Raw genomic sequence first — 23,569 nt, 5'->3', positions numbered from 1 at the left:
ATTTACTACAATGCTTCAGGCAGTGTTTTAAACCTTTGGCTTTGTATGTAAAGGATCTCAATGATATGTTCACTGCAGCCACACAGTCAAGGCTGTAAGCGAGGAAGGCCCATCTGTCTGTCTGTCTGTCTGTCTGTCTCTCTCACCATTAAGAAAAACAGGACAAAGGTCCTGTGGGACTTTAAATTCCAGACAGACAAGCGGTTGTTGTTCTACCAACCAGATAAACTGGTTGTTGACAAGGAGCCGAAGACAGCAGTTGTGATAGATGTGGCAATTCCAGGAGGGTGTGTGTGTGTGTGTGTGTGTGTAGGTATGTGAGTGCGTGTGTGCGAGGATCTCTGGCTCTCTTCCACATTGTGTCTTTTGTCCCATCTTCCGCCCCCTCACCACCAACCAGTTGCAGTAGATTGGTGCCCCTCCCTGGTTCTGCAAGAGGTTTCTTCCTGTTAAAAGGGAGTTTTTCCTTCCTACTGTTACAAAGTGCTCGCTCAAAGGGGGCCATTAGATTGTCTCTGTCACTGTCGGGTCTTTATCTTAAAATAGAAAGTGCCTCGAGGTGACTGTTAACGTAGTTTAAAAATTTAAAAATATAAAAGAATGGAATTGAATTGTGTGGCCGTGTATGTCTTTGTGTGCTTGTGTGTCACCATGTGACATACCTGGACATACCTGGAGCTATACTGACTGAAACACCCTGACTCAGTCTGTTTATGTTGTAAGTGCAATTTAACATCAATCATTACTTATTTAACTCATATGATTAACTGAATAAAAATAGCAGCAGATAAAACTCCAATTACTGGTGATAGACTCTGCTCAAATTTCATTGGACGGACTGATACAATCAGTGAGGCATCCTGCCAGTAATGTAATAGATATTGTCCGGACTTACTCCATGTCTATAAACACTGGCTGTGTAGCCAATACAATAGCAGCAGCTGCAGGACGCCAGCATTGTTTACACCAGAGCTGGTCACTGCTATGCTCTCGGATGTGGTTTGGTGTTTTGTTTCGTTTTTTGGTGTGTGCGTGTTTTAATTAATGCAAATTAAAATCAATAAAGCTACAAGTGTAAGACACACATAATTTAGTATTAGAAGTAGACGCTGTAGGATATATGTCACTACATGATAGACAGGATGTTTAAATATGTTTTGTGGAAAAAATATAAACTCAGTATTCTTTCCTTACATGAGCCTAATTACACCCAGCCTTTCAGTTCATGGTAAGCTAAGTAAGATAAGTTAATGTTGCCCTGCTAATAGTCATTACAAAACTGTCACTCGGTAAAGAGGTGGTTTAAAGTTTGGGAAGGAGGGGCTTTATTTCAATCTTCACAGTTCAGAATAAAAATATGGGTTTTAATGTATTTGGGAATTCAAATGGGTACCAGCCTTCCTCAAGTTTAACACAAGTTAAAACAAGTGTACATGAGACCGAATTAAGTGAGGATCAGGTCCTTAGAACTTGTTCTGCTAGTCTCCTATTGTGCTTTGTTACTTTATCCCAAGGGTGAGCTTAGCACATGAGGAGGGGGATGATGAGGGGGATGAAGGGAAAAACACATAGAAAAGCTTTATTACAGTTTTTCTCGATTGCTAAAACACATTTCTTGAAACTATGCCTCATATTCTCACAACAGTAAACACAAATCCATAACATCTCACTCAATTTCCCAAACATCCTATTTCCAGGTCAAAATGAAGCTCTACACTCAAAACTATTCACTCTTGCTGAAAAACCAAACTTTGCCCTCAGACATCAAACACAAGCCCTCAAAACACACACACTACAACAGAGTTTTGCACACTGGTACAATTAATTCAAAACAATAGTTCCAAAACAATTAGGTTGCTTATGGTTCTCCCCTTCAAAAACCTTTTCACATGATAAACACAAAAGACGCAACCAATGTATGTACAGTGGCACATTTTTATTCATGTACTATACAGTACAACACACACCAAAAAACATTATTCCACCTCAGCATCTTGTCTTTGGTCTGGGTCAGGCCAGAGAATCTCATCCACATCACAGGCTATATTGGCCCTAGCCAGGCAGCGGGGGTAAAATCCTCTTGCATGCCTGATCCACCCCTGGCATGCATCTACTGATATGTCTAGGCAGGCTTCTTCCATGGCCTGAAGGAGGTGAACACGGACATAAGGTTCTCGGTCATACACTTTCCACCGCCATGCCGAAAATAACTCCTCTATCGGGTTTAGAAAGGGAGAGTATGCAGGCAGAAAGATATTAGAAAACTTTGGGTTATTGGTAAACCAGTCACGAACCAGAGCAGCGCGATGGAAGCTGACGTTATCCCACACAACAACGTAGTGAGGCTGCTCTGGCTGTGCTGGTTCCCTGTAGTCCAGCTGGAACATATGTTGTCTTAAACCATCAAGAAAAGCAAGGAGAAGCATAGTGTTATAGGGTCCTAGTACGGCATGGCGGTGGAGTACCCCTCGTTGGCTGATGGCTGCGCACATAGTGACATTCCCTCCACGCTGACCAGGGACATTTACAATAGCCCGATGGCCAATTATGTTCCTCCCCCTTTTCCTTCTTTTGGTCAGGTTAAAACCTGCCTCATCCACAAAGATTATTTCATGGGGAACAGGCCGTCCTTCAATCTCAAAGATTCTCTGCAAAACACATAACACAGTAGAGTCAATCGGTACCCTGAACCACAGTTCAAGAGTGCTGAAATGGCAGCATAAACTGCCATGCTGTGATGGTACACAATACTTTATACAGTATCAAAACTCATACCTGAACATATTCCACACGTTGGTTTTTCACTCTGTCAGAGTTTCGTTCGAAAGGGACTCGGTATGCCTGTTTCATCCGGAATTGATTCTTTCGGAGGATGCGGTCAATTGTGGAGAGGCTGATGGCATTTATGCCTCGAAAAAGATGATCATCCTCAATCACTCTCCTTTGAATCTCTTGCAGGCGGATTACATTATTTGCAATTACCATGTTTACAAGTTCCCTCTCTTGCTCCTCCGACAAAAGCCTTAACCTGCCTCCACCAGGTGGTCGTCTCTGTGTCCTACAAAAATAGAAGCACTCATTACTGTAACTGTCACACATTCTTTTTACAGGAAAATAATGGAAACATACTGAAACTCAAGAAACATAAGTTCAGTAACTTAAAAGTTACTGTACAAAGCAGTCTTACTGCAAGTACACCTACCTGTTTTCCTCCCTGAAGGTTCTGATGATGGAGGCAACAGTGAAGCGACTCAAATTTGGTTGTACTCGTTGCCCAGCCTCCCTCATGGACAAGGACATGGTCAACTAAAGTGGCTCGAATTTCATCCGAGACTGACTGTCTTCTTGCCCTTGCTCTTCCCCTTCCTTGTCGCCGTCGTTCTCCACCTCCACCTCCTTCACCACCACCTTCCTGTTGTCCTAGACCACCTCCTCCTCCTCTTTCACCACGTCCTCTTCCTCCACCTCCTCCTCCTCTTTCACCACGTCCTCCTCTTTCACCATGTCCTCTTCCTCCACCACGTCCTCCTCCTTCACCACGTCCTCTTTCTCCACCACGTCCTCTTCCTTTGCATCTCTTTGGATCCATTGTTTCAAACCTGAATGAGCTGACTTTGGCCCTTTTATCTATCCATCGAAGGTTCTGATTGGTGTGTGATAAATTTTGACTCCTAGTGTTTCCACCTGGTTAATTGTGTGCTAATTGAGCTCAAGCTATGCTGACTTAAGTTAACATTATTGAATGCTAGTGCTTTCTAAATGACTACATGGTGTAAGCACTGAAAAATGTAGGGATTTGTGTGTAGAGTTTTGCAGTAACAGTTCACCAAATTTGACTCATGTGTCAAAGCAGGGAATAGTGTTTATAGTTCAGGGAAATGGGTGAGCTTTTTGAAAAATAGCGTTACGGTTTTGAAATTTTAGTTTAAAAGCCTGGTTATAGTGTTTAAGCAATCGAGAAAAACTGTAATATCACTAATATGATTGTTAATAATGTGTGTGTAGACATATTTGGAATGAGCATAAAGAAAAAAGGATGTGGGCCAGTCAGACTGTCAATATTCACTCCAAAATGTAAAAAATGTGCAAAATGTGTCTGCTCAGGACTAGGGATGGGTATCGTTTAGGTTTGATACCAGTGCCAAACCGGTACTTTTGAAACGGTGCTCGAATTGTCCCATATGGAAAAGATATATATAAATCTTATAAAGTTTGTATCTGTCTTGTGTGAAACTTGTATGAAAAGCATATAAGAGTGAAAACAGATATAAGATCCCTTGAAAAATTATATAATGAAACTTGTATGTTTTGGATACTTACTAAAACAATGTATGAAAGTAATGAGAAAGTGGCCACTTTCATGAGTAATCACATATAAGTTTTTACTATTTCTTTTCCATATGGGGGTCCTTAAAGAATGGAGAACACAAACTTTGTCAAAATCTTACGTACCACTGCTGTCACTGCGTTACAATACTATATAGAGTAAAGGTTTCTCCGTAGGATGGAAATGTGATGCTTTAGGAGTGGCTCATACAATCTAGTCTTTGTTTTTGTACAAAGCTTCTTGCAGTTCCCACTAGACCTTTAAAGTCCCCCTCAAATGTTCCCAAGATCTTGTTCTTTTATCCTTTAAAAAAATGCCTGAGAAGAATGAACTTCCTGTCTGAGTACCAGTGGAATAACATTTTCAATGATAAGTCTTCCCTGCTCGTGTAGGAATACTGCCATAGCAGGTAAGCTGTTTCAGTATCTTTGTACGAGATAAATGTCAGGTAAGCTTAGCGGTTGTTTGAATTGACAGGACCTGACAAAAAATGGAAGAGAACCCCAAATGATGTAAGTGAGAATAATACAATTCAACATATTTAAAATATATTACAAGGGATGAGTGAGGAAGCCAGAAGGAGAATGGGCATTGTGCCTACTTATGATGTGATTTAGATGGTCCGGGGACACTTGTATGTGACAAGTGACAACCTTCATTTTTTTTCAAATGATAATTTAAACATAACAGATAATTATAAATATAAAATGTAAAAAATAAATATAAAAAATGTCTGTACTGTACATGTTATAATAGTTGGTGGTGGGGTTGGGGTCTGTGTCCTCTCGTTTGATTCAGGAACTGTAATTTCTTGAAATTTCATAATCCTGGACGCTAAAAATCTACAAGGAATGAGAGTCGTCTCTAATATTTACAGAATTATCTCATTGTTTTTGTTCAATTCTACCAGTTCCATAAACAGTTGAGCTCATCTTTCGTGGCGTTATCACGTTGAAGTGATAATACAGTGAGCATTTTACTCGCAGTTAATGGGAAATACTAATAAATACAGTTTAACATCATCTGTGTCCCACAGAGCAGCGTGCAGACACACCATCAACAAGCTGCCCACACAACAGTGTAAGAATGTCTAAAATAAGAGTGACGATATTGAACTTGCTGAACTCTAGCTCTTCTAAAACTATCAAAAATGTTATAAATGTTGGGAAGTTGATGTCAGAAACATGGGAACATGGGTGGGCCTAAACCGAGAACAAGGGGCCACGGTGACTCTGCTGTCATCAGGTGTCCGGTTCTCTGTCACCACTTGGCTGCAGCCCAAGTTCTTTTCTTGTCCTTATTATTTGTCATTGAGCTCGAGTTTTTGAAAAGCCAGGGTGAGTGAAAGTATTTGGCAAATGCACCGTGAAATAAGAATTTTAGAGGGTGGTAAATCCAATTTCACCAAACAGTTAACTTCATTATCATAGATTGTAGCTGTGCTGTCAGTTTGTTAACAGTAACAACTGCAGCTTATGTCTGAGTCTTTCATGTAAAGTTCGCTTGAGAAATAATTAAGCAGTAAGCCATTAGAAATATTGACTGTGATTATCCTGAGTGCATGCGTTTCTCAGCAGTTCTGACTCTGTTGTTCACTAAGATGCTCTGGGATGTCTAGTGGTTAATTTCCTACTTCTCTCTCCATTTCCACTACATAACACGTCTCCAAAATAATACAAAGGGAGCTGTGGATTCTACCTGTTTTGTTTTTAATAACCAGTAAACTGAGTGTAAGTGTTCACCTAAATGTTATTCAGTATTCTTTAAGTTTGTTTTTATATTTAAAGACTTTATCATGGCTTCCTTCTTTCCTCAGCTAAACTAGACTGTTGAGATCATCACTGACACGTTCAGCGTGTCCAGTAATGATGATGAACCATCTGACTTTGTTTTATTTCATTTTATTGCCAAAACTGCAATTTGGCACATAACAAGGCTGCACTTCCACTGAACAAGTTAGCTGTGACTCCTGGCAACTCGTATCGTAATCGGATGTATTTATAACCCGACAGTGTGTACAGTAAAGACGGCATTTTTCACTCTGGTTTAAGAACAAGAAAACAAAGAAGGTGTGACAGCACGCTGATGCTGACCTTCACATATCACCGATACTGATGAGGGTTTGTGAAGAAGCTGAAAATAAAACACAGCTTTAAAGTATTATTCATATGAACTGTGCTAATAAGCTGGTGTAACACAAATTTAGCCTCCCCTGTGAACTCAGGGTGCTCGGTTTTTAACAAAATGAACAGGCCTCACAGGAAAACTGCTTGTACCTGCGGAAGATTGCCATTGTGTGGTTTAGATGATTTTTTATGAGCGTTTGTGTATGCATATGCGTGCATGCTTGTGTCCTGGAAGAGGCCAAGTTGTTTTGTGAAGTGTGCAAGGTGTTTCAGCACGGCTGATAGTGTTGCGTTACTGTCTTCCTGTTTCCGCTGTTTGACTGTCAACAGGAATGTTTGGCAAACAGCCACCTAGTGCCTCAGTACTGACCCACACACACACACTTTACATTCATCTTTTACATTCCTCCTAATCTAACACTATCCAAAACTCAGATCTACTTTGCATGCTTAAAGCAAAAACCTGTATAATTGCAGTTCATTGTGGAAACAATTGTATGCATCCAGATTTCTTTTGCATAGCAGGATAATGATATTTTGTTACCACCGGTTATGATACACTTGGCAATGAGGCTTTGTTTTAACATTTTCAACTTGTTTCCAGATCTCAGATCTATTCTTAACAGCACTTTTACAAGTGAGAAGCGGAGCTCACATTCCAAAATCATCTTTGTTCTCAAGGTTAGATTTACAGTTCAGACAAAGTCACACACACGTGACTCCGACCTTTTCTCAGACACAGGTCAGGATCTTGTGTCTAGATGCTCCACTGTCTCGTATTACGGCGCAGACACTAGACTAAAGAAAGAATAAATATAGGGTTATATTACTGCTGCTAACCATGGTGGAACAGTGGTTAGGACGATTGCCTCACAGCAAGAAGGACCCGAGTTCAATTCTTCTATCTGACTTATTTATAAGCCACTGTTCTCCCCGTGTTTGGGTCGATTCTCTCCGAGCACTCTGGCTTCCTCCCACAGTCCAAAGACATGCAGTTAGTGGGGTTAGGTTAATTGGAATCTAAGCTGCCCGGAGGTGTGAATGTGAGTGTGAATAGATGTCTGTCTCTATGTGTTGTCCCTGTGACAGACTGGCGACCTGTCCAGGCTGTACACTGCCTCTCGCCCTGTGGTAGCTGGGAAATGCTCCAACCCCCACGCATCCCTGAATTGGAAGAGAATGGATGGATAGATGAACTATTAACTAACCTAGACTTATCTTAAAGGCATGTTTTGCTCACCACACTTCATGCTTTGGAGCACAAATACAGATTTATAACCAACTTTTTTAAGTTTCCTGTTTAGGCTGAGATTAATGGGGGGGGGGGGGGGTTCTGTTATGCAAAGATGAAAGTGTTTTAAAGATTTTCTGAAAAAATGACTTTGTGGCCATATTCTTTCTTTAATATGTTTACAAACCAAAATACAGAACAACCAATGGTCACATAAATATCAGTGTTAAGAAATACATACATACACCTTACCAGTAAAATTGCTACTGTAATATGAGATTATAAACACTGAACAACTGTATAAACATCATAGAAAATGAAATTAGACTGAAACGGATATTGAGGATTATAAAGAGAATTTGCTATTTTGTACATCTGAATGTATAATCAATATTACTGTATCATATCTAATGCACTCAGAATATCTTATAACAAAAGTAGCGTACTACAAGTTTTGCTGATGAGCTCACTATGTAGTCTTCTAACATAGAACATCCTACATAAGCAGTAGGAACATATTAATATATTATCTTATTAAGTGGTGACAAAGTACACTGATCACATGACTTCAACTCGCTGCTACTGACTTTATAATGATGTAAAAAGCTTTGACTTGTATGGGTGCGCTAAAGTATGAAAATAAAGTATGTTACATTTCATGTTATCCTGCTGAATGTTGCTTTGTGACATATTAAGAGTTGGTTACCTAGAGAAAAACCACAAACGCCAGAGGTGGCTACAACACAGGTGCACAATGAGAGGCACTTTGATTCGTTGCAGCATGTGGGGATGTGTCGTGGGGACTTAAATCTGTTTACTAAGGCACATTATGGGGACTTTTCTCCTTTATGGGGATAAAAAGCAAATCCTCATAAAGAGAAACAATAATATTTAAGCTGTAGACATGCTGAGGTTAGACTGAGGTTACATTTGGAGGGAAAATTAGTTTAGGCAATGACTAATTAAGGCGAAGGTTTGGAGTTAGTATCCTTGAAATGATTGAAAATCACAGTAATGTCCTTGTAAGTCTTGGGAACACGACATTGTAATTGTGCTGCTGCCAGTGCTGCCTTGACCTAATCTCCTCTGGCAGCAGATCAGACACTGCTGTGTTTTACTCTACTGCCCCAAACAGGTCGAAAGAGGCCTTCATTGTTCATACATGCACACACATTTCTAATTCCTTATTACTAATAAACCTGTTGAGCCTGTGGCCTCAAATCTTCTTTCACATAACATCTCTGCATAACTGTACCTTATGCAATATTTTTTCATAGGAATGTTAGGCGTTTTTAAAAATAAGTTTTTTTTTAATACAACTGGGACTGCACAGAGAGCCTAACAGCAGGGAAGAAAAAGAAAGAAAGGGAAAATAAAGATGCTATCTGGATGAAAGAAAGCTGTATTTCTAGACCATGTGTAAAACTGAAATGAGAATTTATTAAAACTACAAAAAACTTTTGTTTGTTTTATTATTTATTTATCTCTACATTAACAGAAGCTACAAACAACTCACCCTCCCTCTGGTAATGACATCAAAGAATTTGTCTGAGAGGTATTTTTTTCAGTTTCTATATTTGCCAGCACTTATCATATCTATTTAAATGTGCACTGAACAGATAAACAGACACAGTGAGGTGAAGCTTCTTCCTAATCTGCAGATTTACATTTTAATAGGAATCCAAGTTTGGATGTTTATAAAAGCGACAGTGCCACACTTGGAAGGCTTTTGTTTAAGTTAAACAAGCCCATGTAAACTGGGAGCTCAGCCTTTACACTTAACTCCTATTCGAGTTATTGTTGCTTAACTATCAGCGCAGAGCAGTTATTTTCTGACCTCTGGCATCAACACAGCATTCTTGCCCAGAAAACCACCGCTCACTGAATATTTTCCCCCTTTTCAGGCCAATCTCTGTAAATCCTACAGATGATCCCAGTGGCAAATCCCAGTAGATCAGCATTTTCTGAACCCTGTCTGACACTGGCAACCATGCCATCTTCAATGGGATTTTTGTGCAATTCATTGCTCACAATTTGTTGCATCCATTGCACAAGACGAGTGAAGAAAAGAGTGTAGGCAGGGTGGAGATAAGTGTCAGGGGTGATTTGTGACAGAAGGATCAGAAGGAGTGCTCGGGTTGAGTGGCTTGGAGACAAAGTTAGAGATTCGAGGTTGAAATGGAGGGAGGGATAGTGGATATACTGAAGGAAGGATGTTGAAGATGGAACTGAGAAGGTGGAAAACAGGAAGACCTCACAGAGGTTCATGGATGTAATGAAGGAGGACATGTAGAAGTTGCTAGGGGTACTGTGAAAGAAGATGTTAGATGTACGCATCCCCTTTCTTCATTGCAACAACATGGAATATATTTCTTGTGTTGTAAGAGACCATCTCATCGGACCTCTATTGTACTTGGGAACAACGTCAGCGTTGCCCTTTTACATAGTCCGGCTTCTGCCCTCATACTGCAATCAGCTTTGAGCAAGGAGATAACGCCACTGTTTCAACTGCGTTTGCTGGGCAACCATTGCACCACTGTGTTGCCTCCACGCTTGCATGCTATCAGTTTTTTAATCACATTGGTCGCTGATTGTGCAAGGTTTTTAAATGTTATCACCAAATGTGTATTAGTGAAACACTGTGAAAGTTGAATCATGCATCCCACATTTTGTGAACATTGCAAACAAAGAGGGACTCGCTCATTAAAACCATCCACGCACTATTAACGTTCAGGACCTATTCGAACATTTATGTTGACACTGTAAATTATGACATGAGCAGCAGCAATAGGACAATTAACTAGTTCAAAATCTTAAATCTAAAAGAATAAAACAGTGTTTGTCAATACGCTCTGTTGGTTAATGCAACATGTTCACAGTGACTGGAGATGAGTGTTGACTTTGCATCAGAAAGAAGAACTTCTGACTGCTGACAGGTGGCTTAAATGTGTGCATACATTTCTCAGAAAGCACATGCATGTGCATCACTCACATGGAAATGAAGCATGATAAATATCTGCAGCTGATATTACAAACCATAGTTGTGGTGACTGAGTGGAGAAAGATAACAGAACGGAGACGTGCTGGAAAATAAGCCCATGTCACTCTGGTTTATTTTACTTCTGTAAATAAGGACTGACAGCATGTCCGTGAGCAAGACTTGATCCTCCAGTTACTCCACTGTGGCTGCTGGACAGTCTTTATGTTACATTAACTTAGTTTCTTACCCTTTGATTCCATAGTTTGATTTGAGTACTAACCCTGCGCTCTGTGATGGGAGTTTAAGACGTGAAGGTTTTGTCACTGACATGTGGCTCTGCTGTTATCTAATGAGGAAGTGAAGTCTTTCATCTGTGCTCAGTGGGGACAGATGTGATCACAGTCCTTTGATTGTCGAGTGCTGTGAACTCAGCTGTGAAAGAGAGTCTTCAAGACAACGGCTCAGTGGGATCGCATCTAAACTGTCTTTCATATTATAAATATTCATCTTCAGGAATGCAAGGTAAAAAGTCTTTTAGTGTTGATGTTTTCTTTCTTCTTCATTTACACTTTTGCATTTCTTCTTGACTTTTTTCTTTTCTTTTTTGCACCCCCCAAACCTCTTCGTTTGTATTTCCTTCCTTTCTCGTCTTGCTTCTTTCCTCCTCATGTTTCTTTCCATTTATTGAAAATAAAAAAAAAACCCTCCCAGCTGGACAGGAGAGTCTTAGAGATTCTTTATTTATAATTAGACATCTAATATAATCACTGCAGGGCTTTGCTCTTCTATTGTAAGCCTGACACAATAGAATTTTAATAATTATCCAATACAGGTGTCCATTCCTATTCCAAGGGTGTCAAATATTGCCATTTTGTCACAGATACTGTATCTCACAGATATGCACAAGATGCCCTTCGGCACTGTTGCTGTAGGAGAAGTGTCATAGTGTTTCATCGAGACCCTTTGAGGTTAGATTTTAACACACCGGGAAATCTCAACAGTTTATAAAGTGCAATATATTTTCCTATCACTAGCTAAGAAGGTGAAAGGAAACAGCAATTAAAAGTCAAACTAACAGAACAAAGGGAGGCTCTCAAACAGGATGTTCTTCTAGTTGACAGTCTGGTAATTTATGCCACTTCCACCTTTCCTGCCTCCGTATGTCACTCGAGTGTTTGCTTTCTGGAATAGTACCATCACATCACCTTGTACATATTTCCGTGACACCAGCAGCTTCTGACCAAATGGTGCAATTTGCCAAAGAACGTAAAAACGGAATTACCTACGGAGGCCACAAAAGGTCACACATTTAGCTAATGCAAATGCTCAAAGTACAGTGGGTGTGCTCACAGCTACTGAGGAATGAACCAAAAAATGTGTTGCATAACTGGCACATCATCTCCTCTTCCTGTATCACCTATAGCTCATTTCCTTAAAATGCCAAGCTTTGTCTTTCACCGGGGTTACAGGGGTTAGTTTCTCTCTTATGGAATTAACAAAAATAGCAGAAAATATTAAAAACGAGCAGAAACATGAAACATTCATCTATCAGCTGACACACCTTTGACATTTTAGAACATAAAAAATGACAATTTACCACAAGAGTGATGAGTAATTATCTCTGCAACGAACGTGTGTGTTTGACAACAGATTAGGGCAGAGCTGTGGCCCAGTTGTGGTCACCTTATCAAAATCAATGTTTCCTAAACATAGCTTTTTTTAATCGTGTCACTGTGGAAATGTCCTAGCATAGCACTCTCCTGTGTTTGTATATATGACAGTAGCTGTCAGCTCAGTCCAGAATCATTGATCACTGAACTGGCATCTCTGAGGCCTCTTCCTGGATTTGCAACCGGGAAGTAAGCTCACTTGTTCAGCATGTCTGCCAGTTGCAGTCTCCCCTAATTATGAAGTATGGCATCATTTTTCAACACTGCTACCTCAGTAATGTTGAGGGATTTTTCAGCTGAAGTTCTGCGGTCTGGTCTCTTTCAGTACTGACTAATAGATTTCCATAAAATTTTCTGCGTATTTCCCCAAGTAAGAGTTTTGCACCAAACATTGAATTTGCATCCTTTGGATCCTTTGGAGCAGTGTGGTTCATAATGTTCAAAAATATATTTGATTAAAAAAATACATCAAAGTTATCCAATACGTGAAATATAGAAATTAAAGAGGTAATCAGCTTCTCGTCCTGCTCCTTCTGTCATTGTATGTGTTTGGGTGAAAATTCTGTCTCTCTCTGACTTTATGTTTGCATGTTATGCAAAAGCTTTGTGATTTACGGTTTGTCAGCATGTGCTGTGTTATTGTGCTGGGTAGTAGAGATTGACTGTTTCACATGCTTTGTCTTTTCTTGCACACACTTTTCTGAATGTTTGGAGCAGCAAAATTCAATATATTAGTAGACAAGTGCTTGTTGTGTTATATGAAGGGTGTGTTCATTCCACGCAGTTTTGAGTGGTCTGTTTTCACCAGGAGAAGGATCCCATTCAGTTCAAATATCCAAAGCAAATACCTGAAAATGCTTGTTGGAGTTTTCAGTTATTGCACATTAAAAATCTATGTAAAAGGCAAATAGATGCAAGACAAGACAGAATAAACTGTCTTTTGACCAGTACAACTCTGGGGAATGTAAATTTCTGCAAAATTATTTTAAATATTTTAAGTTTTAGTCACAGTTATTCCAAATTCATGCTTTCCCAAAATCCCCCAAATACCAAAACTGTCATCAAAATAGATATAATGGTCCAAAAGATAAGACAGTACTGTAAGATGTACCACTTGTTTAAATGGCCTTGGATAAATGTTGGATAAATAGACCCCTATAAGTTTTTTTTATATAGTTCTGTTTCAGTATTTATATTATTGTGCAAAAACAAATAAAAAAAAACATTTTCTAATTACAAATTATCTTAACTTATTGCTCTCTCTTTCTCTTTCTTGCAGATTTTCAGAACTTGCGAATAAACAGGTCCAGTCCACCGAAGCTGTGTAAAGTCATTCCTGCCTCACTGGCAGCATCTCTGAGGGGTTTTGTGTCTCATCAGGACCTTGAGACACAACGGCACACACAAAGTGATGCTCAGGCTCATCGCTCTCACGGTAGACCTGGCAGACCTCTAATCTCTAAAAGATTGATGAGGTCTTCTCCAGGCTCAGGAAGCCTGGCATGGCACTGATAAGGCAGCTTTCATTTCACCACATCATATAGCTCACTCCTTCCCTTCTTCACCTCTTATACTGGAGGACAAAGGCCGGCCTGGAAGCGTGAAAGAGGATTATAACATGTCAAGTCAAGAGGACAGTGGTTTAAGAATAGGAGAGATTCCCTGGAAATAACACGTATGTTTTCCTCCATTGCCTCGTGTGGGACTGCTGAGCAGGACGTCAGAGTCATCATGTCACTGTCAAACTGCTGGAGCTGGAACATAGTGAAACTACAGAAGGGGAAAATGCAAAGCTGAGAGTAGCTGAACACACTTCGCACACCTGCAGATAGTCTGATACATGACAATGTGCAACATCACCTTCTGTAATGTGGATAGTAAGGTGGACCAGTTCTTTCAGCCCACACTCTACATCATAGTCATCGTTCTTGGGCTGCCGACTAACTGCATGGCCCTGTGGGCCGCCTACATGCAGGTGAGAGACACGTACCCACAGTTTTCCACCTCCAATGGCCTCAAATGTATCAGACTATCAGACAGTGGTTTCCAAATTGGGGTTAGAACCTGCCACTTTGATTTCACGAGACATTTTGGGAACAAATAGGTCTTATTTTGGGTCTTTTTTGTCTTCCAAGGAAATCTCCCTGCTAATCTTTCTGTTTATTCCCAAAGTGCATAGTAAAACAATCCAAGTGTTCATCCACTTTAGATGTCTGGCATACGTATAAGTCATTCAAATATCTTTTTTTTTTCTAGCCATAGTTCTTGGATTATGACAAATCCAGTAAGAAGAATCATCACAAAATCAAACTCTGGTGGTTTCTGGGGTTCCCTTTGTAGAAATCCAGAAACATTCCTATGACTGCACTAAAAACAAAACTGAGTGTAACTAAGGGTAACACACAATTGTGGTTAATGACGCTTGTCAATTACGTCGCATGTTCAACATTGCCTGCCAGATACGGTCAAAAGAGCCTTTGGGATATTTTCTCACCAGCATCAAACTTGTACTGCGTTTCCCACAGACTGTCAGTTTGCTTTGGCAGCAAGAGGAAGGATTGTTAATGACTTTTATTCATAAAGCTCAGCAACTCGTGTTTTTCAGAAAGAGCCATCATTAAAGTAAGCAACATTTCATGTTACATTATTTGTCTTTCATGTCAGCATCAGGGCACATTTTTACGGTTCAGATGACCATAGGAGTGCTGGGTCAGGTGCATTATGGTCATTGTTGCTACCACGCTTTGCAGCATTAACCAGATCACCGGCTTCAATAATGATAGTACTCAAACTGAATACCAGTTATACCTAAATACTTTGTATATGCAGTAATTCAGTGTTCAGCCAAAAACATTTTCTAAGGCATGTGTGAGCCAGACGTTCATTGCACAACACTAAAGGTAACAAAGGGCAAATATTCAGACCAAACACAATCAGCCTTTCAAATTCTCCTGTGTTTTGACTTCCAGGAATCCAAATCATTTGCAGCTGAGGCAAATATGCATCGCACCTTGTTTGCATTCTCTGATCTGTTGGAGAGATTGCATGCAACGGATAGCTGGCTCACCAATTTTAAGCAAACATGTTAGTCTTGTTCAGATTTGAATCTTCACCTTCTCCCCTTTGCACCAGGTACGCCAACGCAATGAGCTTGGCATCTACCTGATTAACCTGTCGGTGGCTGACCTCCTCTACATTGCCACTCTTCCTCTTTGGATCGACTATTTCCTTCATCACGATAACTGGATCCACGGTCAGGAGAGCTGCAAGCTATTTGGCTTCATCTTCTATACTAATATCTATGTCAGCATCGCGTTCCTGTGCTGCATATCACTGGACAGGTACCTGGCTGTGGCATACCCTCTGCGCTTTGTGAAAGTTCGACGAATCAAAACAGGTTTGTATGCAACATAAACTTGATCCCTGTGAAGGGAAGAATCTAAAAACATGTTGCACTAAGAAAACTTGGACCTCTTTACACGTGTTCTGCAAGTTTTTCATTTTAAGTCCAATCAAGTCATCTTCCCATTCACCTCTGGACCACTTCCAGCTGTTTTTAGATCACTCCAAGGATGCCTCTCTCATGTGTTTGTGACAATTAATTTGTCCCCATGATCCAAACTGGCTGTATGCATGTATATATGAGTGTGAATGGTTGTCTGCTTTTCTGTCAGCCCTGCGGTAAACTGCTGAAATGTCCAGGGTGTGGTGTGCTTCTCGGCCTGTGAGAGTGGGGATAGACTAAATGGATGGATAGATGGATAGATGGCTCAGACTTACTGTAATGGCTTGTGGTGTTTGAGGGAGAACAATCAGTGGTTCATACACTATACACACTGAGGTTTTATGCGTTCCTATAATTTGTCTGTGTTACAAGAATTACATTCAAGAAATGGACAAGATCCAGCACATATTGCAATGCTCAAATTCAATAAATAAGGGAATTGGACGTCCACAGAGTGACCAAAATGTACATGAGATATAGAAATGGAAGTTATCAAGGTATTTAATGTTTGCTCTCTTTGTCTTTCCTCTCCTCTGCTTCCTGCAGCTATCCTCGTCAGCACCATTGTGTGGATCATTGAGATTGTAGCAAACTCTGCTCCTCTCTTCCATGATGAGCTCTTCCAGGACCGGTTCAATCACACCTTCTGCTTTGAGAAATATCCAATGCAGGACTGGGTAGCAGGCATGAACCTCTACAGGTCATTTCTTGGCTTCCTTGCTCCGTGGACGGCAATGCTGGTCGCCTACCGAGGGATCCTTGCAGCAGTGCGTTGCAATGTCTCAACAGAGCGCCAGGAAAAGGCCAAAATTCAGCGGTTAGCTTTGAGTTTGATTCTCATTGTTTTGTTCTGCTTTGGACCATATCATATCCTCCTCCTGGTGCGGAGTGTCATGTTTTTACAGAAGCCATGTGACTGCAGCTCAGAGGAAACCTTGTTTGCAGCATACCATGTATCGTTGGCATTGACCAGCCTGAACTGCGTAGCTGACCCTATTTTGTACTGTTTCGTTAACGAGGGAGCTAGGAATGATGTCGGCCGAGCCCTGTCGGCTTTACTGTCAGTGGCCTGCAACAGGCGGCCCTCTTCTTCGCCTTCACATGCTGACATTCTCAATGCTGGTTCAGTAACCATGGACACACCGCTGTCAACAAAGAAGCAGCCTTGTGTGTATGCGGATCCAGGCAAGACCAACAACTACAAGACGGAACTGGTGGCTCTGAAGGAGGAGTGTCTACAGATGACCATCCTCAGGAAATAACTTAACTAGTTGGAACAAGTAGTAGCAGGTCCAAACTGATCAGCTCAGTGAGAGGCCGGCAGCTCCTAACAGTTCCAGGGTCTCATTTCTGATGGCCTAACGGGCTGAAATCAGATGCAACCAGTGGCTGCGGATGCACAGGGTTCAGTCAGTAGGTGACATATCAAAACGGCAGAATAAGGATGGGATAAATGAAATAACAAAACACAGGGTCTGTGGTCATGTGAACAGACATGTGGGAGGATGAAATGCTTACGCAGCAAAACACAAAATTGTTAGGTGAATGAAAGATAGTCAAACCACTGGTTAGATTCTCACCACTGGTGATGCAAAAAGTAAAGTGTAGTCTGAGAGTGAAACCTGAGGACAGATCATGCTGTCAATTTTGTCTGCTAACAAAAACCCTTTGGACATTACATAAAAAACCCGTTAACACATCAGGCTCAGACAGAAAGGTCGCGAAGCTCAGTTCTGTCTCATGGATTGAATGTTTTGTATTTAGAGCTGCAGTTTAACAGCCTCCACACAGCTACAGTGCATGCAGATGTTAGCATGCTAATGTCCTATTCTGCCCTAGCAATCTGGCTATGGTCATCATGAAGTATCATCATGATAATGTGAAGTGTCTGATCAGAAGAAACTTTGGGCTGCTGAGTCAGGGGATCTCAAGCATCTGCAGGATTCAGCCACAGCAGACTTTTGCATTGGCCAATCTGGCCAGCAAATCGTTTTTGTCTTCAGTCTGAACCAAAGTGCAAGAAACACAAGCTGACAAATCTGATGTCTGTGGGCGGTGTGGCTAATAAGGATTTTATCAACAAAATTTGATGACTTGGATTTTTGGACAATTTTTCCAGCGTGCCAGGAATCATTCACAAAGATACCGTTGAATATTTTTGAGAAATCCTCGAACAGACCACGCTCTGCATGGCTGAGTCCTATTAGTGGTCGAAACTCAAATGCACTTAAGAATATATCCCCACTTTGGGATATATAGAAGAAGCAGGATGGCGATTAAAAGGACAGAGGATTAATGGTCTCTTGAAAATGTCTTTATTATGGTGTTCAATTTTTAAAGGAATTTTTAAAAAGCCTTATGAAGTACCTCAGCTTGTAAACTGTGATGGCAAGAAGGCTTACAGTAGAGTTGTTGTATACCATGAGCCATGTTTTCTATTTTATTTTTTACAACACACAGCAAATAAACCTCCCTCCAGCGGGATATCAAAAAGAAATCTTAAAAGCCTTCAGATAAGTTTGAAAGTTTATTATTTTCCATTATTTTATGTTGTGGAGCTGAAGATCAGTGTCATACTTCAGACAAATGTATGTGTATGCAATTAACAGTAGCTACTGGAATATGTGAGCATACATACCGCTAAATGAAAAATGTATTGCTTAAAAAATAATCAATGAATTCAAGCTGCACGCTTGGGCTAAAGAGTGCACACAGTTGACCAACAGTGATAACGTTTACATTGCAGTTACAGACAGGCCTTCTGGCTTAAACTATCCAGACTAATCTAATTTATATGTAGTACAAACTTTCAGATGAGTTTTTCCTCCATTTGCATGTGCACCACTGCACAGCACTCATAATTAATCCTCGGCTTCCCTAAAATGGAAAGAAAATGTGCATTCGGCTTTGATTGAAGTGACATCCCTGGCTGCTAATAACCTTTGTTATATTAGTGAAACAGATTCATAGATTTTTTATTTTCTTTATTTTGAAAGGCTTGATAAGGAAATCCTTCAGTAGCTATAACTATTAAACCACTTTCAGAAGAACCAGTAGCAGGTTAAGGTTGAATTTAAATAGGAAATTGACTGTTATTGATGATTTATTTAAAATTAAAATATTAAAAATATATATACTTGACGCTGATTGTTTTAAATGTAAATATGGCTGACAATTTCTTAAATTTTTTTAATGATAAGCTTGGTCATATAAAGTAATTGCTACTGAAACCAGTGATGCACAAGCCCCGTATTAGGATGGATGTTGGTTCAATCCCGACTTTAAAAGATCACGCCAATCTACGTGTTTAGGAAAAAAGTTCACTTCAGTTGTCAGACTGATCTATAAATTTTATTTCAGTTTGGATTTGTTTACATCATACGATGCCCTGCTGGATGTTTAGAGACAAAGCAATGTGAATTTTCTGACGTGCGGTATTGCGGCTCAGATTATTCCAGTGCAATCAAATTATTTTGTGGATTCAGGTATCATGTTGCTGTTCCACATGCAGTATGGGACATATTTCGGAAAACATGTTTATGTTGTGCTGGCATGAAATCATTGCTAAATTCAGTGGAATAATGTAAAGTATCTGGACAAGTTCAGCTTGTTAATGTTGCCCTAAGTGTTGTCCTATGTGCCACTGGTTTTAATGTATCTATGTGTCAGTCCAAAGCAGGAGGTGCCAGGCTTCAAAATGTGTATTTGTTCAATAACAGTGTCAGTGAGAAATAAATTATGCATATAAAAAACTGCATCTTCCAGCGTGCATTTGTTTTGCACTTGCAAGCTAAAGCTGAAGCAGCTTTCTCGTGCTGGTGGCTTTTGAAATGGAAATTATTTAAGGGAAACAAGTCTATGCTTATCAGCATATTCTAATCTTTTCTTTCTTCTCTTTTAATGTCTTTTTTTCCTCCTGTTTTATCACAAGAATTAAACTGTTGACATTGTGATACAGTTGGTAAAGAAAGGTCAAGCATTGAGGCCCAAAGGAAGTGGCTAAAAGGTAAAATTACTACTCAAAAGTAAATACCCAGTTGAGACACTACAACCTCTCACTTCACTTTTCTTTTAACATTATTTACTGTAGACAAACCTACACAGAAGGATTGATGTCATGAGATACAAATAAAGTGTATAGTCTGACTATTGTATTTACAGTTTTTTACAGACGCTAGGACACATTTCTCAATACTTAGGTCACTTTTGCAAAACTCCTCACACAGTGAGCACAACAGTCTATGTGGGCTAAACTGAGGACCAGTTATCATTGTTTTGGCACAAAATACATTCAATGATTACATCTCTCAAATTTCATGAATTATCTTCTCACTCAGACACAACAACTGCCAAAAATCTTTGTACGTACAGGACATTTTGCATGTGCTTACATACTGTTTTCAAAACTGTTAAACTTATGGCCAAAACAATAACACAATGCAAAACTTAAAAAGACAGCAAAATGCAACAGCAATATTTTATTGAAACATATTTTACAGTTTTTTCTGATTGCTTAAGCACATTTTTTGTAACTATTGGCTAATTTTGCAAAACTCTTCACACAAATAAGAAAACCTGTCACCCAATCATCAAAACATTGTAGTTCTCTTGCAAAAGCAAACACAGCTAGATTAACTCTTCACACCTTCGTAAAAATGGTGTTTCCGTATCAAACAGTACACACAAGCCATCATCTACTAAGCACACAATGCGCCAACTGCACACTGATGGTATGAATACAAAACACATCTGGCCTTTGCTTTCTCTGTGCACAAGGTAGGCTATGTCAGTTTGAGCTCATACTTCTGTCATAGATCCATAAGCATAGAGGGATCCAAACTTCAAGTACTGCTGTTTATTCAAACACATCAAAACAAACACAAGTGTTTATTTCCAAGTATAGGATTATTTGCAATCACCATAATGACTATATGGGTTACTTGGTCTGCAGTGAACATGCTTCCTCTGCCCCCAGCATCTGGTCATCTAGCAGTTCTGTAAAGTAACAATTTCAGTATTTTTACATCAATGGTATTGGTGTGTTTCTCATTGGCATATGGCAGTGCTACAAATCTTTGTGCGAAGTGACTGTACTAACCGATTCTCATTTCAAGATGTCCCTATGGTACTTGCTACAGTGTAGCGGCTCGAGTTAGGCTGGACCCGTTGGCCAGCTACCCTCAGGGTCATTCCACGGTTGATTACATGGTCCACTATTGTAGCTCTGATGTCATCAGCAATTCTATTTCTTACTCTTCCTACCCTTCCTCTCCCCCCTCCTCATCTTCCTCTCCCCCTTCCTCGTCTTCCTCTTGCTCCTCCTTGTCCTTGTCGTCCTCTTCATCCTACTTCTTCACCTCCACGTCCTCTTCCTCGGCCTCCTCTACTTCTCACTCTTTCTGCTCCCTCCATTGTACTCCGCACACACAGCTTACCTGTATTATAGTGCTTAGGCTGATTGCAAAGTGAACTGATTATCTAAAAAAGTTTTCACATGTGAAAGTGTGCCAGACAGTTGGCAAATTAGTGTTAATGATAGCCATACATGTGTATACTTTTGCTAGGAGTGTGTTGGAAATTTGGTAATTGAGTGTTGTGCAGTGAATTGTGCCTACAGTTTTGCAAAGTGTGTGTTACAAAATGGCAAACTGAGTGCAAAGCAGTTTTTGTGCTTTTAGTTTTGCAAACTCAGTGAGTGGTTTTGCCATAAGTCTGAATAGTTTTAGAGATTGTGCTACAGGAATCACAGTTAGGGTTTAAGCATTCAGAAAAAACTGTAAATCTAAAAATGCAGTTTAACCAGCCACAGCTGATTCTCATTGTAGATGAACATCTACACAGCTGTTACTCCTTCAATTTTTCAACTCCTTCAATTCTGGCATGCCAGACAATTCTTTCCTAGGTGTATTGCCCTAGATGACATAAGATTTGATGTGGATGGGAACCTGTGGCCAAATGGAGAAGACCAAGTAGATTAGCATTACTATTGTATGTGTATCAGTGGATGGTGTGTATACAAATTCTTGTATTTTGGGATTACTTAGTGCAAAAAAATAAAAATACATAAACAAATATTAACGAATTCTGCATGATGTCTGATTCATTCCAGTAACGTATATTGAAATTATAAACAGAGATGCGTCCTTGTTTTACACAAGAAAACACTGTGTCATGCTACATGTTGTTAGTGTTTTTTGGGTCATTGTTTTGTGGGTGACAAAGTGTGTTTGTTGGCTGTCAACCTTTGCTAGTGTTCTGGAAGAATAAGTTTATTTGAGACCTGAATAAAGTGTTTTGGTAGTTGTAGTGCATTTTGAATGTGAAATGAACTGCTTTGCCAAGCTGAAGGTCAGTTAGGAGAATTGTGTGAAGAGTTTTGCAAAAGTGACCTAAGTATTGAGACATGTGTCCTAGCGTCTGTAAAAAACTGTAATTTAGAAAGACTTCACACAACTGCTTCTGCTGTGCTCTGTGAATTGCTAAGGTACTGGAGAAGAGAGTCAAACCTCAGTTTCAGGAGGAACAATGTGTTTTTGTCCAGCGAACACACAACTCTTTAACTCTTCGAGGATACCTGAGGGTCTGTGAGAGTCACTCTACATGACTCAGGGTGATAGCTGTACATGTGTAACAGTAACAGTGGGATAAACATATCTGCATTTATAAATGGCATAAAAAGGAGGAGTAATGATATATAAATAAATAATTCCAAACCCTACTAATGCTTAATAGTGTGAAATTGTTATACAGTCCTACTGAACCCTCAAAATAAATGCGAAGTTCTGGCAAGTCATTCCTGTGTGTTTTAGGGATTTTTTTTTAATGAGATTTCGACCATAACTTGGCAGCGTTAAAGGAGACAGCTCTACCCAGCAGACCTTTAAAAAATCCAGGTCAAAATTATTTGCCGAGATAAACAAAACGTCTGCAGTACACAGAACCCTGCAAATGCAGGTAACAGATCACAGAGCAGCAGACAGAGCAAGTCTGGGATCCTGCCAACACAAAGTCACCTTCTTCACTCTTCACATTGTCTTGTTCCAACCTTCCTGTAAAGCTAATGAACAACATCAAGGTCATGCTGTACAACCTCTGTGTGTGTGTGTGTGTGTGTGTAGGTGTGTGTGTGTGTGTGTGTGTGTGTGTGTGTGTGTGTGTGTGTCTGCATGCATTTCAATGAGTGTCCTGCGTGTGCTTGCTTTTTTTTTTAAATTTCTGACACCGTGAGATGCGTCCTTCCTACTGTGATGCTTTAGATGCAACCCTATACTTACAGCCTGTCCTCATAAGGATGGACACATTCATAATGTCCTATACAAAACAGGCCAGTCTAAACAAGGAAGTATGAGAAGTGGGGAAAAAAGGCAGATGTATTTGTGTGACATACAAAATGCACATACATATATCTATCTGTCTATCTGCATGCTTCCGTGTGTGTGTGTGTGTGTGTGTGTGTGTGTGTTTACTTTTCATTGGTGTTTTACAGCATTAAGCAAAAGGAAACCGAGCGGTCGCACATTCCTTTATGTTCTTAAGAGGAGAGAAAGGACAGACTCTCTCTCTGAGGGAACATTGTCTCTTGTCCTCTATGCGTCACTAAGTTCCCCTACTAAAGATTTATATATAGAAGCTCACCAGAGGTCACGCTGTCATTACCAGCAGCTCACCTGATGATGAGAGTGATTTATTATCCGATAAGAAACTCCGCTGGGACATAAAGAACAGTTGTG

The 23,569-nt window shown here is 40.1% G+C and overlaps 1 protein-coding gene across 1 annotated transcript in view; it reads left to right on the top strand.

Moving 5' to 3' along the window:
• The window catches only part of gpr4 (G protein-coupled receptor 4), a 48,532-nt gene extending 29,545 nt beyond the window's left edge, over nucleotides 1–18,987 (top strand). Inside the window, exons 2-4 of the mRNA XM_026192352.1 lie at nucleotides 13,614–14,309; nucleotides 15,467–15,731; nucleotides 16,386–18,987. Coding sequence (XP_026048137.1) covers nucleotides 14,175–14,309; nucleotides 15,467–15,731; nucleotides 16,386–17,101 — 1,116 coding nt within the window. The 5' untranslated portion in view covers nucleotides 13,614–14,174 and the 3' untranslated portion in view covers nucleotides 17,102–18,987. The remainder of the gene's footprint in view (nucleotides 1–13,613; nucleotides 14,310–15,466; nucleotides 15,732–16,385) is intronic.
• The last annotated feature ends 4,582 nt before the right edge of the window (nucleotides 18,988–23,569 follow it).

The sequence above is a fragment of the Astatotilapia calliptera genome, chromosome 14 (assembly GCF_900246225.1).
Source record: "Astatotilapia calliptera chromosome 14, fAstCal1.2, whole genome shotgun sequence".
Classification (NCBI taxonomy): Eukaryota; Metazoa; Chordata; class Actinopteri; order Cichliformes; family Cichlidae; genus Astatotilapia; species Astatotilapia calliptera.
The sequence above is the reverse complement of the archived record's forward strand: the minus strand, read 5'-3'. Positions and strand labels throughout refer to the sequence as shown.